Source organism: Branchiostoma floridae, chromosome 8 (genome assembly GCF_000003815.2).
Source record: "Branchiostoma floridae strain S238N-H82 chromosome 8, Bfl_VNyyK, whole genome shotgun sequence".
Lineage (NCBI taxonomy): Eukaryota > Metazoa > Chordata > Leptocardii > Amphioxiformes > Branchiostomatidae > Branchiostoma > Branchiostoma floridae.
Genome location: NC_049986.1, coordinates 4,049,043 through 4,066,529, shown reverse-complemented (window position 1 = coordinate 4,066,529; position 17,487 = coordinate 4,049,043). Strand labels below are relative to the sequence as shown.

The 17,487-nt window shown below is 43.7% G+C and overlaps 1 protein-coding gene across 2 annotated transcripts; it reads right to left on the bottom strand.

Annotated features, from left to right (window-relative positions):
• Positions 1-429: 429 nt before the first annotated feature.
• On the bottom strand, positions 430-9,990 carry LOC118421417 (mucin-3A-like). Of its 2 annotated transcripts, XM_035828689.1 has the most exons (11): positions 8,396-9,990; positions 8,138-8,250; positions 7,723-7,781; positions 7,164-7,199; positions 6,498-6,658; positions 5,357-5,561; positions 4,862-4,887; positions 4,017-4,140; positions 2,955-3,395; positions 2,316-2,574; positions 430-1,745 (listed from the first exon to the last, which is right to left on the bottom strand). In XM_035828689.1, exons 1-11 carry the CDS (start codon positions 9,972-9,974, stop codon positions 1,671-1,673), a joined length of 3,078 nt encoding a protein of 1,025 aa, XP_035684582.1. In that variant the 5' UTR covers positions 9,975-9,990; the 3' UTR covers positions 430-1,670. The 2 variants fall into 2 exon arrangements, with proteins under 2 accessions (XP_035684582.1, XP_035684583.1); XM_035828690.1 differs by lacking the exon at positions 7,164-7,199.
• Between the last annotated feature and the right edge of the window lie 7,497 nt (positions 9,991-17,487).

The window sequence follows — 17,487 nt, the reverse complement described above, 5'->3', positions numbered from 1 at the left end:
ATTTATGCTCATTGACAGGTGATGACAATCATGTCTAAAGTTTTCAAAATGTAGTCAAATTTCAGATGTAATCTGACAATAGAGGGCGCGTTCATTGCTGTTGCTATCAGTTCAAACTAACTTTATTGTCTGTTTTTTTCGATATGTATACACCTGATCACGACAGCTATCGACCTTTCTGTGATCACCAAGGCTCCTTCAGGTGTAAGCCGAGTTGGTAAGTAGGCAATGTCGGAATGCTCGGTATACTCCCCAAAGATACCCTGCTTCATCAGTAGTGACTTTTCGAAATTCATAGCCTTTAGGAATTCACCAAGGTCGATGCAGGGCGCTTGACTGACCGTTTCAAAATCATATCCAGTTGCTTGAGAAACCGGTTCCTAGTGCAATATAGAAACGCGGTAGTCAGAAAAAAACACACACTCCAGCTTTACATAAAATAGATATTTTATTAGATAACACATTTGAATTATAACTTTTTACAGCATATTTTTTTTTACCCTGAATCATTCCGCATAGACCTCATCTCATCCGTATATATTTGACAATTCCGGAATTGCTACAAATGATTTACAACGTTTGTACAAAGCAGTTGTTAATAAAGGTGCAATCTGTAGAATGTTGTCACACTCATTTTCTCTCTTCTTTTCTTTTCAATTTTCAATTCACCATTTGTGATATATAGTCTATAAACCTGTTTGCCGATTGAAGCGTTTTCGCCCACGTACCCTGAATTACGTTTCCGGAATCTTGTCCTAAATCATGCCCAAGTTTCATGTTCTTCATGGTACATATACTAGTACTGTAGATTTTTGCACACGGATACAGCAATTCTGAAGAAAAAAAAAACGCACGCATTATGACCTATCACATCTCCCTCGCCATTTGTTGTAAATAGGAGCCGAATTAGTAAGAAGGAAAAACACACGTTCTTACAGTTTTTGTACAGTCAAAGATGAATATGATTGGCCAATGATAAATATTTGCTATGCTATGTTTTTAATATTTATGTGTAATTTACTGTACTTGAGTAAGATGCGTTTTATATACATTAGCCTGAAGATTTGATTATGTATATTTTCCCTTCGATTATGTATCATTTCCATTTATACAAAAGCTCTCAGTATAGTTTACAGAATCATCATGTAACATACCCTGCATGAAATTATCTATCTTTAAATTTTCGCAACAATTGCGTAGATTTTTACATCATTACAAATTTACATTTCTAAATATGTCAACTAATTTAAAGCTTTGTATAATGTCGGCGTCCTGTTGTCAAACTTGTAACTTTTTTAGCGCTTTAAGAAAGGTTTTTCGAGAGGAGCTGAAATGGATATTGAGTATAGGACATTAAACATGGCCGATGGGTTAGGCCATAGCAAGTAATTCATATGAATGACAACGGTATTTGTATTAATGTTCGCCTGCATGCACGAGCTTGCCTTGAATGTATTTGTCAGGGCGGTACGTAAATCGGTTACAATTCTAGTGTCACTTTCAGCACCGTCTTGGATCAGGAATAAAAGAAATGTTGGCTTTTTTTAACCATTTTGTTTTTCCTTCTTGCATTGGATCTGGAGTCTAAAGAAGGTCTTATACGTTAGAACAGTAGATCAATTAATGGGCGACGCAATCGCGGGAAGACGGGAAGGCTGACTTCTTCAATCTCACAAGTTGGATTCCGGAATGACCCTGTAGACTCCGTACGGTGCGTAGCTCATAGCAGGCCGCTTGATTTTGAACTATGGGCAAATCGCAAAGAATGCCATTAGTACGGTCATGTCAAATCAACTGCTACGCCGTTTATTACACACAGCGATTGGTCTACACGAATGACAACATACACCCTTTATAACAGAGGTGCAAGCACTGACATACAGTTCGTTCCATGTTCTTTCTTTCTCTCTCTCTTTCTTTCTTCCTTTCTCCCTTCCTTCCTACCTTCCTTCCTTCTTTCTGTTATCTTAAGACGTGTAGCGTTATGTGTTTTAAGATTTTTAAGACGTGTGTGTATGTGTTGATATGGGCACTGGAATTTGAGACGACATGTCGACAAACAAACAAATCAGCAAACAATAAAAAGATATACAGACGGTGGGCGCCATAGACTTCCTGCAACCTATGATCCAATGCTTACTGAATCACGTGTTCTATCTGCATACGTGACGTCACGACAGCAGTAGATTGTTCATTCCTTGACAAAGACTGGTGGTGTTCAGTCCAATTTTTCGCAATGTTGGATATTACAGTTAAACTAGTTCAATAATTACTTTTACCAACACAGATGAACTTTCAAGTTAAGATATACATACGGTTCTATCCGGGCCGAAGGTTTCCGTGTAGAGTCCTCCCCCTCGCTCAGCCGTCGGGTACGTCTCGTCTTCTGCAGGAACCGTCTGCGGGGACCGAGGCAGGTACCGGGGCAGGACGAACCGGCAGGAGGCGCTGCTGCCCAGGCCCTGCAGGTACACGTCACCACCCAGGCGGCGGGAGCCGAAGTAGGGGCTCCCCGGCTGCTGTTCTTGTCTTTGACTTTGCTGTGAGATTGGCCGCAGCCTTGGGATGTGGGGCCTACGCAGGGTTAGTAAAAATAGTCATGAGAATCATTGGTACTGAACAATGGCAAAAATACATGGCAAGGTAACGTTGTAAACATTTCTAAGATAACGGCTATTGTTCGGGTCTTCTTCTTTGCCGTGACACTGGCCGCAGCCTTCGGATGTGGATCATGTGGAGTCTGTGTAGTGTTGGTTAAAATGGTCATGAGAACGTAAATCTGTGGTATTGGACGGATGGCAAAAATACAAAGTCTTTCCCAAATGACACAACATCTGTGGCATATCAGGGATTCGAACCCGGGACCTCTTGGTTCTGTGCCAAACACCCTAGCCGTTACGCCAACAAGACACCACTAGATATTTTGAGTTTAAGCATAAGAAATAAAAGATCACCTGTAGTCAATCAGGCGAGGACGACCGTAGTCTCGATCCCAGACGTCCTGGTCAGGCTCTCCGTCAGGCAGGTACGCTGGTTGTCGGGTTGGAATCGGCTGGTCCTCGATCCCGTTTCCGCCAGCCCAGTAGGCCCGGGAGCCAAGGCTGGGGACCTGGGTGAACAGTCCGCCTCCGTACTGACTCCCAGACTTCCCGCTCGAGGAGGAACTAGACAGTGGCGTGTCGGGTAGGAAGCGAGGGAGGCGGGTGGGATAGCGGATGGTGGAACGGGCGGGAGAGGCGGTGCTACCACCGGGGAGGTAGGACGGGCTGAAGCCGAAGTGGAAGTCGTCCCAAGCCAAATCCAGGTTCGGACCGCCAAGAGCGCCGCCGGTATGTCGAGCTCTCTTTCGCCTCCAGGAAAATCCCAGCGAAGAGCGCCCGTCCTCGACGACGTACCTTTTAACGAAAGATTTAGGGCCGTTAGTCACCCACTTGTGAAGGTATATCGCTACAGTGCTACAGTCCTTGGCAAAGCCACATCAACAGAAGCTGCAAGAAAGCGCGAATCCCTTACTACTCGAGAAACCCAACTCTGCCCTACCGGTGACAGGGACTTTAGAACCCGTAGTGGACTGATAAGCCGCAGCCGGACACATCGCGTTACGTTCTTGTTAAGAGATTCAGGAAGATGCATTTTATGTGTTTGACTCCAGGACGACTAGTGATGCAGAATTGTACTCACTAATGGAGATCATTTGAATAAACAATAATTGATGCATTTTATACTGATTTATAGTGAAGTGTTATTACAGGGACTGACATAGTGATGCTCAGCGTTCGGGATGATCGGAGATGGAAGATCATGGAACCGGGGACTTGTGTCAAGTAATTATTGACCGAGCTATGGTAATATTCATAGTACTAGGCTAGATTGTTACAGCGCTATTGAGGGGTGCTATCCTGGTTTTTTTGACTGCTAATACACGTACCTGACGTGATGGGATGGCAATCGACTACGATGGACGAACAACCCATGAACACTCATGAAACGATCGGAAACAACAATCCGGGTCATACCTGTTCCACCTCCGTTTCCGGTGCCGTTTGATGTAGACGGCTCGGCCGATGGTAGCGCAGCACAGTAGCAGGAGGAGCGCGCCCAGACCGGACCCAACAGCGATCAGCAGCCACATGGTCTGGTCTGTGAGAACGCGAAGGTTAAAGTCAGTATGCATGTATATGTTACAGTGACTCATTACCTTCGCCAAGAAGGTTATATTTTTGGTAGCGTGTTTGTATGTATGTGTGTAGAACACCGGCATAACTGGAGAACGCCTGGATGGATTGTATTGATATTTGGTATGTCGGTAGATCTTTATAACACCTAAAAACGATTAGATTTTGGGCCCCCTAGGGGCTTTTTACAGTACTGCAGCGGAACTTTCTGGCTTGATATCAATTTCTGGACATGCTGTGGTTATGATTTTTAAGTTGTAGATAGCTCGTGAGACCGAGAGTAAGTGGTATAGATCTGGGCACCCTAGCAACTTCTTTTGGAACTGCAGGGCAGGTTTAGTGTTAGACTTTGAAAGGGAATAACTCAAGAAGGATTGACGGATTGTCATGATTTTTGGTATGTAGATAGCTGAAGTGATGCTTCATATAATTACATATTAACCATGCAAATTGGAATCTAATTCCTCTATCTATCTTACCGCAGTCTTCCCTTAGTAAGACATCTGGAGCCTCATAGTTCAAGTTTCAAAACCATTATTCAGCCTGTCAGCAAGTCAGTACGCATGGTAACAGTTATTCAAACAGCCGGATAAAATTTGGAAACGCTCAATGACATACGTTTAGCATCTGCTGTCTTCTGATAGTGACAGGAAGAGGAACTATATAAGAATCAGTGAGCAACTCACCTCGCGGTCCTGGGTCTGGCACAGACCTGAAAAATATTGCGAAAAAATCACTTGTAGGTTGGGATATTTTAATTATTATTTACACCGAGGAACATGTCATGAAAGAAAGAACGGTCATCCTCAGTGATAGTAATTATCTTATATGTTCCGTAAAACTCGTATGGATTCTGCAAAATCCGTACATTTCTTAGTAGTCAATCGTCTGTGTTCCTAAAATTTCGTATAAATGAGTAAAAATGTGTGTATAGACTTATCAGAACTTAAGATTGTATAAACTGTACTTCTGTTATATGATCTTATATATTTTGTCTGACCAAGGAGGATAAAAAAGTCCTCCTTGGTCTGACCCTTGGTGTCTTCCTTCATGCCATGGCCTAAATAAAAAGCGGGACTTGAATGAAAAGCGGCCTTCAGGCCGATTTGAGCTTCTCATCAACAAACAAAGGTCCCATCAAACAAACTAAAAAACAAACAAACAAACTTGGGGAAACTCACGTGCATGTTGGTAGTCCCCCGGACAGCTGACAAGCGCTCCCGTCCCTGCACACGTAGCCCTCGTCGCAGGCTGGCAGACACACCGTGCCGTTCTCCACAAAACCGTCCTCACAGACACACGTGGTGCTGTTCCCCAGGAGCAGGCAGGTGGCGTGGTTCTGACAGGTGCTGTTATGACAGAACGCGACGGGAACAAACGTCGTGCCTGGCGTGGAACAAAGAAATCACATAGCCTTAGCCTGATTACATCTTTCTAAAGCCCCGTTTACAAATCAAGATTTTAGCTCGGCCGACGAAGAAACTCTGCCATTTGTTCGTAGGCATCAGGTTCATGCCTCGTAATTTAGAGCTCGCTGACACCTCGGCCGAGCTAAATTCTTGATTTATAAACGGGGCTTTACGACAGCTCGCCCAACATCCGCCGGCCCCCGGAGGGGCCAGTTACAGTCCTGGACAGCAGAGTTACACAAACAGACATACATTTACACAGTCCTGCAGAGTTACACAGAGTAATATAAACATACCCTGTGTTATGTCAGAACGCGACGGGAACAAACGTGGTGCCTGGTGTGGAACAAAGATAGCACATAGCCTGTGTCATGCGTTTGTAAGAGTCCGTAGGTATCGACCAGTGATGCATTCTCCTACGCAGAGGGTCCAAAATCGTCACAAATCCTCTGCGTAAGAGAGTGCCAATGATGAGACGAGACGACAGAAATTACTGAATCTATTGAGAATGCCAACGTGAAGCAAGCGTTCTGTCTGCTTGGGATCTACCACTCGCCACCCGGGGGTGTTGGACTCTACCGTTCCTTCTAGCACTAGATGAACAGTCTACTCTACTGAAAGTCGAAAGCCGAACTCCCGAAGCTACAAATTTGTCCTGGTGGGAGGTAACTCTATGTGTTTTCACTGGAGAGACACTGCGTCCATTTGTCGCCGGGTACGGGCTTATAAAAATCCAGGGGCCCGGCCGGGACCAAAAATAGCCCGGTATTAACCGGGCGCCACGTTTGATCAGATCTATCAGATTTAAAACAATTTTGTTTTTGTTTCTGTTTACTTTATCAGTCCTCATATGATGATGGCTGGTACGACAACAAGCGACGTTCCTATGTCAGCAAGAACCATCGGGCCCTACCTGCGTCAACGGTGATGTACAGTACATCCACAGCATCCCCGCTGATGAGAAGCTGTCCTTCTGCAACCGCATCGTGGACCAAGTCGAACGTCCTCTTCTCAACAGGACTGTCCACTGTCTTATTGTAGATGACATCGAGAATAGAAATGGTACTTCCTGGCCTGCGATGCAAAATACGAGGTTTACATATGTACATACACTGTTACTGAAACAGTCACTGAATAAATTTGTGAAGACAACAACTCAAACTTTGTACGTTGGGTGCCTATTTTTTTATTTAATTGTCACTTATCGAGGCTTCAGAGCAGAACATACTTGTAACTGTTAGGCACCAGGATTAGTGTTCTAGTTCTTCCAAAGGACTTCGAATTATCATAAACTATACGGATAGATCAAACATCGAATTGAAAGTAGAATAGACGAATAATACTTCGTATGTAAGACGATATCTGTCACAGACACAGTTGATACAGACTGAGAAAGAGATACAGAGATAAGGACATTTTGATCCAATTATAAGGATGATATCGGAGCATGCATAAATTTCGTCCGTTTGTAGAAAACGTTTTCGACCATACCAGTAGACCATACCGTACATCGTACAAAGCTGCTGTAAAATGAGAACATATATGTTGTGCATGACAAGAAAGATCGGAAAACGAGTACCTAATTTCATAGAATGCCAAAGTCAAGGAAGAAGATCTGAAAGAACAAGAAAGTAAGAAAGTATAGTTCGGTATACTATCATACTATGTGCTTAGTCATTTGAATGCCAAAGTTAATTCCAAAGTCAAAGAAGATCTGAAAGAACGAGAAAGAAAGAAAGAAACTATATATAGTTCGGCATACCATACTTTGTGTCAGTCATTTGTTGAACCTTTCTGACTACTTATATATTGTATACTATACCGTAACTGCACTATCGCATTTACACTATCTTATTATATTGTATACTATACCGCATTACTATCATCGGGCATACATTTTGCAATAAAGATATTATGTTTCGTAATGAGGAAACTTTTTCTCGCTCGCTAGCGTCAGTTTAGGGTCTGCTAAAGGATGTCATTTATACAGTCTAATTAACATGGCTTAATTGGGTATAAGTTTCGATCGTACCCATCTGGTATAGATATTTCTACTACTACAAATAACTCGAATATAAAAGGCAACGTTAGCTACATTAAGGTGCAAGTAACAAAAAAGAAAAGAAAGGTGCACTTACTCAAACCCGACAACCTCACAACGAATAAATTGTGGTTCAAACTGGAACAATGGCGTGACCTGCGACCGTTAGGGCGGTAAAATGAATTAAAAAGGGGTATAGATGTATCAGGCTAAAAAAATCAAAGGAAACTCAAATTATTTGTGCATCACAGTAATTAAGTATGGCTAAGTCATCAAACAAACAAAAAATATTTAGGGTATAGATGCAACATGCTCAAAAGCCTAAGGAAACTCAAAATATCTGAACAACACAATGATTAACTATAGTAAATTATACAACAAACATGAATATTTCAAGCCATCACGTCCTGGGTCGAATGGGAAATTAATGATTCCTATAATCATATAATCTGCAGGTCAAAAACAAAATATAGAAAAAACAAGTAAGCAAAAACACAATAAACGAAGGTTACCTTTCTTGTAACCTCGGCAGCAAGTGTTCGGAATTCTTGAGAAGTTTTATTCAGAAGGGCATCGACAAACACCCGGGCAGTTTCAAGCTTTAACCTAACGGTGCCATTTGACCCTAAAGAGAGATATCGATTAACAATGTCAACAACAAGAAAAAGCAATAATCATCACCATAAATCAATAAAGAACATTGAAATGCTTCCAAAGCCAAAATTAAATATACAAAATGTTTAAAGACATAAAGGATATACAACACTAACGATCAACAACTGTTGTTGGCGTCTCTAATGAAGTCTCAGCAGATGTCGGCAAGTCGCTGCTTGTCTGTGTAGTCAGGCTTTCTGTGGTCAGCACTGTTCTTGGCGCCTCTGAAGTTGCCTGTGTTGTCAGGTCGGTGGTTGCGAGGCCAGTGGAGGCTTGGCTGGAAACTTGCTGGGTGGAGATTTGGGTGGAAGCTCCTGTACTGGAAGTCGCACTTGTCAGCTCCTCTGTTGTAATCTCAACCGTGGTAGCACTTGTAGTGACGTCTTCGGTGCTGGCAGTTGGAACGTCGGTAGAGACCAGGTCTGTCGTTTGCAAGCTACTCAATGCCTGGGTTGCTGTTGAAGGCTCCAACGAAGTCTCAGCAGATGTCGGCAAGTCGCTGCTTGTCTGTGTAGTCAGGCTTTCTGTGGTCAGCACTGTTCTTGGCGCCTCTGAAGTTGCCTGTGTTGTCAGGTCGGTGGTTGCGAGGCCAGTGGAGGCTTGGCTGGAAACTTGCTGGGTGGAGATTTGGGTGGAAGCTCCTGTACTGGAAGTCGCACTTGTCAGCTCCTCTGTTGTAATCTCAACCGTGGTAGCACTTGTAGTGACGTCTTCGGTGCTGGCAGTTGGAACGTCGGTAGAGACCAGGTCTGTCGTTTGCAAGCTACTCAATGCCTGGGTTGCTGTTGAAGGCTCCAACGAAGTCTCAGCAGATGTCGGCAAGTCGCTGCTTGTCTGTGTAGTCAGGCTTTCTGTGGTCAGCACTGTTCTTGGCGCCTCTGAAGTTGCCTGTGTTGTCAGGTCGGTGGTTGCGAGGCCAGTGGAGGCTTGGCTGGAAACTTGCTGGGTGGAGATTTGGGTGGAAGCTCCTGTACTGGAAGTCGCACTTGTCAGCTCCTCTGTTGTAATCTCAACCGTGGTAGCACTTGTAGTGACGTCTTCGGTGCTGGCAGTTGGAACGTCGGTAGAGACCAGGTCTGTCGTTTGCAAGCTACTCAATGCCTGGGTTGCTGTTGAAGGCTCCAACGAAGTCTCAGCAGATGTCGGCAAGTCGCTGCTTGTCTGTGTAGTCAGGCTTTCTGTGGTCAGCACTGTTCTTGGCGCCTCTGAAGTTGCCTGTGTTGTCAGGTCGGTGGTTGCGAGGCCAGTGGAGGCTTGGCTGGAAACTTGCTGGGTGGAGATTTGGGTGGAAGCTCCTGTACTGGAAGTCGCACTTGTCAGCTCCTCTGTTGTAATCTCAACCGTGGTAGCACTTGTAGTGACGTCTTCGGTGCTGGCAGTTGGAACGTCGGTAGAGACCAGGTCTGTCGTTTGCAAGCTACTCAATGCCTGGGTTGCTGTTGAAGGCTCCAACGAAGTCTCAGCAGATGTCGGCAAGTCGCTGCTTGTCTGTGTAGTCAGGCTTTCTGTGGTCAGCACTGTTCTTGGCGCCTCTGAAGTTGCCTGTGTTGTCAGGTCGGTGGTTGCGAGGCCAGTGGAGGCTTGGCTGGAAACTTGCTGGATGGAGATTTCGGTGGAAGCTCCTGTACTGGAAGTCGCACTTGTCTGCTCCTTGGTAGCACTTGTAGTGGCTTCTTCTGTACTTGTTTGTACCATTCGTCTGTGTCGAAGGTTTAATTTTGGTGCCTTTATGGTTTTCGGAAGCCCTTCTGTAATTGAATATGTCGTCAGCTCGTTGATTTTACGGTTTTCTGATGTTGAAGCTTCCAGGGTGGAGATTTTGTTTGATGGTTCTAAAGTAGTTGACGGACTTTGTAACTTATCTTTTGTTATCTTTATGGCGTCTTGCTTTTTTAGTCTTTGCGTTGTTATCGTATTTGAAAGGACGTCTTTTGTCCTTCGTATTTTTGAATTTAATTTTGGCAACATATTATAATCTCTTGTAGTCCTTTGTGAAAAGGCTGAAATTATTTTTGAAAGCAACATCATTGCATAGTTTTGATACTTTTCTTCTGTCCTATATCTTGATGTAGTGGCTTTTGTTTTTCTATCATTGGTAGTCTTTGTTTTTCTTGTTTGGGGTAATGTGGTTTTATTTAAAGAGGATGTAGCAGCTTGATCCGCAATTGCACTTGAATGATAGATACCTGGCGTACCAGTGGACTGCCTCTGCTGTTTACTGTCTGTATCTGTGGAGGGCAGTCCTCCTTTCCCTGTCGACGTTGAATAATTGCTCGCAGTTCCACCCATTGCAGTAGCAGCAGTAGAAGAATTTGATTCAGGAGGAAGGCTTGGCGTTTGTAGATCATTTGTAGACTGCACAGTTTCATTTGAAGCAGCCGTTCTCGAATTTAAAACTGCGTTGATTGCACTGGTTTCTGTTGCACCTTGAGGTTGTGTATTGTTGACAGGCATTTTTGTAGATATTGCACTTTGAGTTGTCCCTGGAAACACTGCAAGTAAATGATAAAAAAAAGTTATTAAAACACCCTATATAATACGAGTTTCCTTTTTTTAAATCTACAGTAGCTGTTTTAGTAAGGGTAGTAATGCTCATTTATCCAGACATAAGAGCAAACCTTTATGTCCCTTGCAAGCCCTGGAGGTCGACAAAAAAATTTAAGTCGGCAGCTTTGTGCAAAAGGCGTTGGGTAACCGAAACACAACATTTTTCTTATGCCTTTGTCTTAAGTATTTTTTACCGTTCCTACTCCACTACGCAAAACAATTACATTCTTATTACTCTGCAAATAGAAATTAGTAACGCTAGTCTGCTGCAGTCACCTTTGAGCTGCAGTACACATAATGTATGTCAGGGGTCGCTTTTGAAGGTTATCGTCCAACATAGCCTTACCTAATAATTACTGATTACCGAATAATAGATTGGTCAAACTATTCAGCTTTCAGGTGACCACTTTTGTTTGTGTTGTGTATCCGGTAAGCCGTAAGGCACTTGTGGCGTTACACACCATTTTTGTTAAGCTGCATATCCGGACAGATTTGATTGGTCAACTCACACACACCAAGAAGGACTCCTACTTTTTCAATATGTGTGGTGGGTTCTTGTACGTGCTCGATCTGTGGCTCTCAAACACGAGACCTCCATTTAACGTCCTATGATTAACCCCCGCTCCCTCCTGCGTCTTTCTTTGCCCTTTCTTCGATAATGATCCACTGATTTTCCAGTTGTATTCTGCCTGGTCCGCTGCACTTGTCTGTGCCACTGAGACGGCATAGAAAAATTCACATTTCTTTTGCAATTAGATTAATAATGTAGTCGTAAGCTTTATCTATACGTAGTACATTCACAGCTGTCTTAAGTGTACATTAGACATAATGGCAGTAGATGAACTAAGATACCAAATTTTTATGTCGCTGTAATTGTGCGTCCACTTTGTCACCATGACCTATACTTAGCTTGTAAGAGTTTAGGTACTAGGTGGACACTAAAGGTCTTTCATTCATTGAACATGTGGCTAATTTGACAAACGGGCCGTGGTCACAGCCACCTGATACGTCATCTATTCTCCATCGTTGACCAAACGCTTTTGTTTTCCACTGACCAGTAACGATTCATCACTCTATTTAGATCTCTACACAATAACGGTACGATAAGGTCCTGTTCTCTCTCAAGGATTGATGTTGGCCACGTTTTTCTGTAATATAATCCCAACGACGTAATCTATTCATCCTAACCTAATGGGGCGTCGTTACGTTAGGCTAACAAACCCCAAAAAATATTTTTCGATTTTTCGTCCCCTTTTTTTCTGCATTAAACCTGCATGTTGTTTTGTCTTAACATCTTGAGGGCGGAGACGTTTTGGTAGCCGTTGCAGGCTCCGAAAGGGGCTTTTTTTATGGGGGGGGGGGGGGGGGGCTGGGCAAATTCCCTATTTTCAACGTTGTTTTATGCCCAAAAAAAAAAACTGTCGTTGAAGGGAGTTTTGTCCCGTTTACCTTCAACGACAAACTCCTGTTCCCGGGATAAAAAAAACAAGCCAACGTTGAAAATCGCGAACCAGGGAGGAACCACACCACTCCAACCCTCCCCAAAATTAAAAAAACAAGCCCCGGGGTTCAAAGCCTGCAACGGAAGTCTAACGAAAGTTGTTTTGAAGGTAGTTACTCATTCCTCCGTCGGTTAGGAATCTCCCCCTCAACCATTCCAACCCTCCCTCCATCTTCCAAATGAACCACCCCACAACTCTCCTACCCATTATTGTAAATCTGCCTATGTTTATCTTCACCTAGTAGACTAATTGTTTACTACTTACAGCGTCAATAGGGCGGAAATGACCCCAAATCACCTTTCATAAATCCCCGACACAATGAAAGAAACATTGACGGAAGGTTAACTTAAGTTCGGCCATGCTGACTCCATTACATGGATGACATCAGCGCGCGCTCAGTTTTCGTACACTCCAAGCAGAGGTTAGGCTCCGGCTGTTTTTGTACGCTTTTAGGCGTTTTTATCGGGCTTTCTATTTTGTACCGTTTTCTTTGTCTTGTGGGACATAAAGAAAACTGTACAAAATACAAAGCCCGATAAAAACGCCTAATGAAACGTCAAAAAAATAGCCAGACCCTAATAACCTCTGCTTGGAGAGTCTGCAGGAATCAAAAAGTTAATCGCACATAGTAGCTGCAACGTGAGCAAATATATGCCGTAAATATATGCCGATATTTACCAAAACATCGAAACCTCTTCCAGAAGTTTCGGTGGTGTTGGTTGTTTGCAGTAATATGGATTTCTTACCACTGGCCCCCTGTAGCTGAAGGGAGGCAGCGATAAGAAACCCTGGCCACCGCCATCCCCACTACCGAAACCTCTGCTTGGAGAATATCTCATTTTCCCCTGAGCACAGCACCGGAGAATGTCAGGGGATCCTAACACAGGAATTTTGTGCTCTAGGTCAAGAACTCTGCCTATGCGCCAACGCTGTTACCGGTGTGGATAATAACGTTATATTATGTACAAAGAACGAGAGGGTTTGTTTATAGTCCCTTCACGTGCTCTGGGCACAACTCAAGAACACTGAAGTAGCAACTCTGTCAATAGGACCTAATGTTAATCATCTCCAAGCAGATCCTACGGTGCCATAAGACAGTATCAAAGCTGGCCAAGGAGTACAGCCGGCCAAAGGGAGTCAGACGGGCCACCGGAGGTAGCCATACATACACCGTCCTAGGCCGGCTTCACTCCTCTGCCAGCTTTTGATACTATGTAACCCTACCGTAGGATCTGCTTGGAGATTACCTAATATGCCAATTATATACGTATATTAGTAAATGAAAAGTCGTAGAACACTGAATCATAAGTGTTGTATGCCAAACGTCACGATCCGATTGAAAACAAATTCCATGGGTCGACATTTTTCGGTTCGCTCCTATGCAACCATTTATGATGTATGAAGGGAGTTGAAAGGGGCCTTTCTTTCCCGTAAGCCACGCTATAGAAGGAAAGTAGTTGCTTGTACAAAAGGCTACGAATGAGGCACAAAAGTTGTAAAAAGGATCTGAATGGCGTTGAAGAGACGGCGAAGGGAAAGGATGACAAATTTCTCGGTTCCGCCCACTGCTAACGTCGACTGAACTTTTCAACCGGAGTGTGATCGGTAAAATTACCTTTAACGCTAGTTCATCACTTAAATTCATCCACGGGGCAACCTATATCCGTTGCATTTAAAAACAGGGTATTTAGGGACATAAAGTCAGGGGACGGTGGTTTCGAAATGGTAACACTGTCAAATTTTTCAGTTTGAAACCACTATCCTTTCTTAAAAACAACGGATATAGGTTACCCCGCGGATAAAGGTGAACTAGCTTTACTTCCCTGGTTATGTACCGCGTAGACCTTGCACAGGTCTTTTTTTTCTGTACCGAGGGATCTTTGATGAAAGATAAGTTGCCAGACTCTCAAAGGTGGAATTAATAAAACTCGGTAGTGTACAGTAAAACTTCATTACCCTATAACCCTATAATCTATTGTGGAAAAAACTAAACTTTACGTAACCAACACCAAGTTAGATTGGGACTTCGGTTTAGTTTTTTCCACAATGTCATTTACCAACACAGATGAACTTTCATGCTGAGACCCTTTAATCTAGTCTGATTAAATCTCGCTTATAGCAGCCCGCCTAACATCCGCCTGGCCTCCTAGCCTGCGGGGAGGGGTCAGTTACAGCCCTATAGCCTCTACCAGGCTCCGCGGATAGGTGGTCTAATCTTTATCTAGAAATTGGACAAATAGAGTCGGTAAGGAAAATACTCCTCTGGCCGACTGACTCCCCTAGCGTACCATTGACTCTATGTGTTCAATTTCTACAATTAGACCACCGATCCGTGGAGCCTAGTAGAGAGGCTACAGCCATGGACAGTTTCTTGTGTTACACAGACTGCCTATAAACTACCAGGATTTTTCCATACTTCTATCACCCTGATGAATCTATTCGGTACTACATTCCGAGAGCTTCTCATATAACAAGCACCCAGTAACAGTGGAAGCTTTGGTTGGATGTTACATGTAGTTAAGGTGGAATTAGAGTCCGTCTCACACATTTCGCTGTACATAGGGACAGAGACACTGTCCCCAAGACAACCTAAGCAATATTAGCCCGAGTCAGGGTTGTAGACCGTATCAAAGTCAATTTCAACCTCTCAAAGTGTGAAATAATGATGTAAAGGTAGGAATATAATGATTGATTGAAGACCTCTATTGTAGTATTGCACATTTTTGCCACACCGGGCTATTAAAGTACAGGTCACAACAAGAAATGTTGAGGAGATAACACTTGTTGCATCTACTTTTCGGCGGCTCCAGGAATCGTCCAAAAACCTTACGAAAACTAGATATCCAGGATTCGTACTTCCGGTGGCGTCAATCATGGTGATTGACAGTACAGAAAACATTATTATGCACGCCCATGTTTCCATATATGGGTCGACCTCGTGAGACCTCGACAGACTCAAGTTGCGAGAGATTAAAACCCGGAAGTGACCGCTGCCCTCCCCATGATAGGACGTCATCTGAATGCTACTAACACGTAAATAGAATGTGATGCTACACGAAAAACAACTTCAAACACACAACACATAATATAGTCGTGCGACTGTTATTGTCTATCGTTGTGGACAACGGTTGTCTTTAGACATGCGTTCAGAGTATTACGGGGCACCCGCAGTGCAGGATACCATTGCGGTGCGTGCGTGACCCACAGTGACCGCTTGCTCGCAAATCAAAAATGGCGGGAGAATTCCTTATTTTCGTCAGGCGTTCAGGCCGTTTTCTGGATATCCAGGAATCGTCCTCCTGTTCAGGCCGTTTTCTGGATATCCAGGATTCATCCTGAGTCTGTTCAAGCCGTTTTCTGGATATCCAGGATTCGTCCTGAGTCTGTTCAAGCCGTTTTCTGGATATCCAGGATTCGTCCTGAGCCTGTTCAAGCCGTTTTCTGGATATCCAGGAAGCGTCCTCGTGTTCAAGCCGTTTCCTGGATATCCAGGATGTGGACCAGGCCTTGTGTGAGAAAGAGACGCCATCTGGATGCTATTAACACGTTACCGTGAATGTGTCGCTATACGGAAAACAACAGTAACTTTATCCCATCTTGACTGCCATTTGTTAATTCATTACGCAAAAAGCATTTTGGGCCTGATACGCAAGTAACATGTAAACATCAAAGTATCATTATCAACATTCGTTTAAGTTCTGTAACACCATGATCAGCAGAATAAACTACACGATCTTCTTGCGGGGAGATACAAAGATGGCGGCTTTCTGACGAAAACAACATGCCCCCGCCCTCCGCATAGTCTCCTCCCTCGAAAACAGGAAGCTCCACCCCCACGTACACGTTCTGGATAAACACCGTCGTCTATCCAGGAAACGTCCTGTTTGCGACGATTTCTGGATATCCAGGAATCATCCTTCTGCTCAGGACGATTCCTGGATATCCAGGATTCGGCATATTACGAAAGTTAGATACTGACGAAAGTTGGATACAACACAGCTAACAGATAGAAAATTAATCGCTTTTCTGTTGTAGTGGAGATAAAAGAGCAGATATGTTTTATGATCGATGGTTTGTCTAGTTGCGTTATACCCCCCTCACAATAGGCGCGATTCGATCGGAAGACTAGTTTACGAACTCTGAATGACATTTTCGTGAGTAAGACGTCCGGTGTTCTCACGATCATCTTGCGATTTTTACGGATCGCCGGCAGTTTTCAGGAGTCTTACGACGGTCGCGGTGCAGTGAAACATGTTCTTAACATATGCGACTAGTCGAAGGAAATCTCCAAAATCGCACAGCTCGTTACCGAGTCGCAGATTGTGCGTACAACTCGTGCGTACCTTGCAAGGGTATCGGTCAATAGTCTTGCGTCAATCCAACGATTGAAGACCGATAGGCGAGCAAAGACATAGTTATTAATCATCGAGCGCAAATCGGATGGCGAACGCCCGTCAGTTGGGCAACGTTCGTGCGACGTTCGCCCGACTTCCGTTTGTTCACAAATATTGAATTTCTGGGAATGTGAGGGTAATTCTAACATTGTGGCCGCTGTGGCAGTATGTAGGCTGGCTTTGTGACACACTTTCTTTTCTTGCGTCATTTCTATTATGCCCGCGCATTCCATTCATTGGTTAACCCGCCCTCCGCATAGTCTCCTCCCTCGAAAACAGGAAGCTCCACCCCCACGTACACGTTCTGGATAAACACCGTCGTCTATCCAGGAAACGTCCTGTTTGCGACGATTTCTGGATATCCAGGAATCGTCCTTCTGCTCAGGACGATTCCTGGATATCCAGGATTCGGCATATTACGAAAGTTAGATACTGACGAAAGTTGGATACAACACAGCTAACAGATAGAAAATTAATCGCTTTTCTGTTGTAGTGGAGATAAAAGAGCAGATATGTTTTATGATCGATGGTTTGTCTAGTTGCGTTAGGAATATGATTTTTTTCTACAGAGCTTAGGTGTATGAAATAAGGAAATAGGTTTTGTATATTATATAATGCAGTAATCTCAATTTCATACAGATTGCCTCATCCAGAATATTTCCACTTTTAAAATTTAACGCTCCTCTGATATTGCTTAGGTTGCCTTTAATTAACTATTTTTCAAATGCCTTAGGCCACACAAGAGTAGCCTTAAATGTCGCTTAA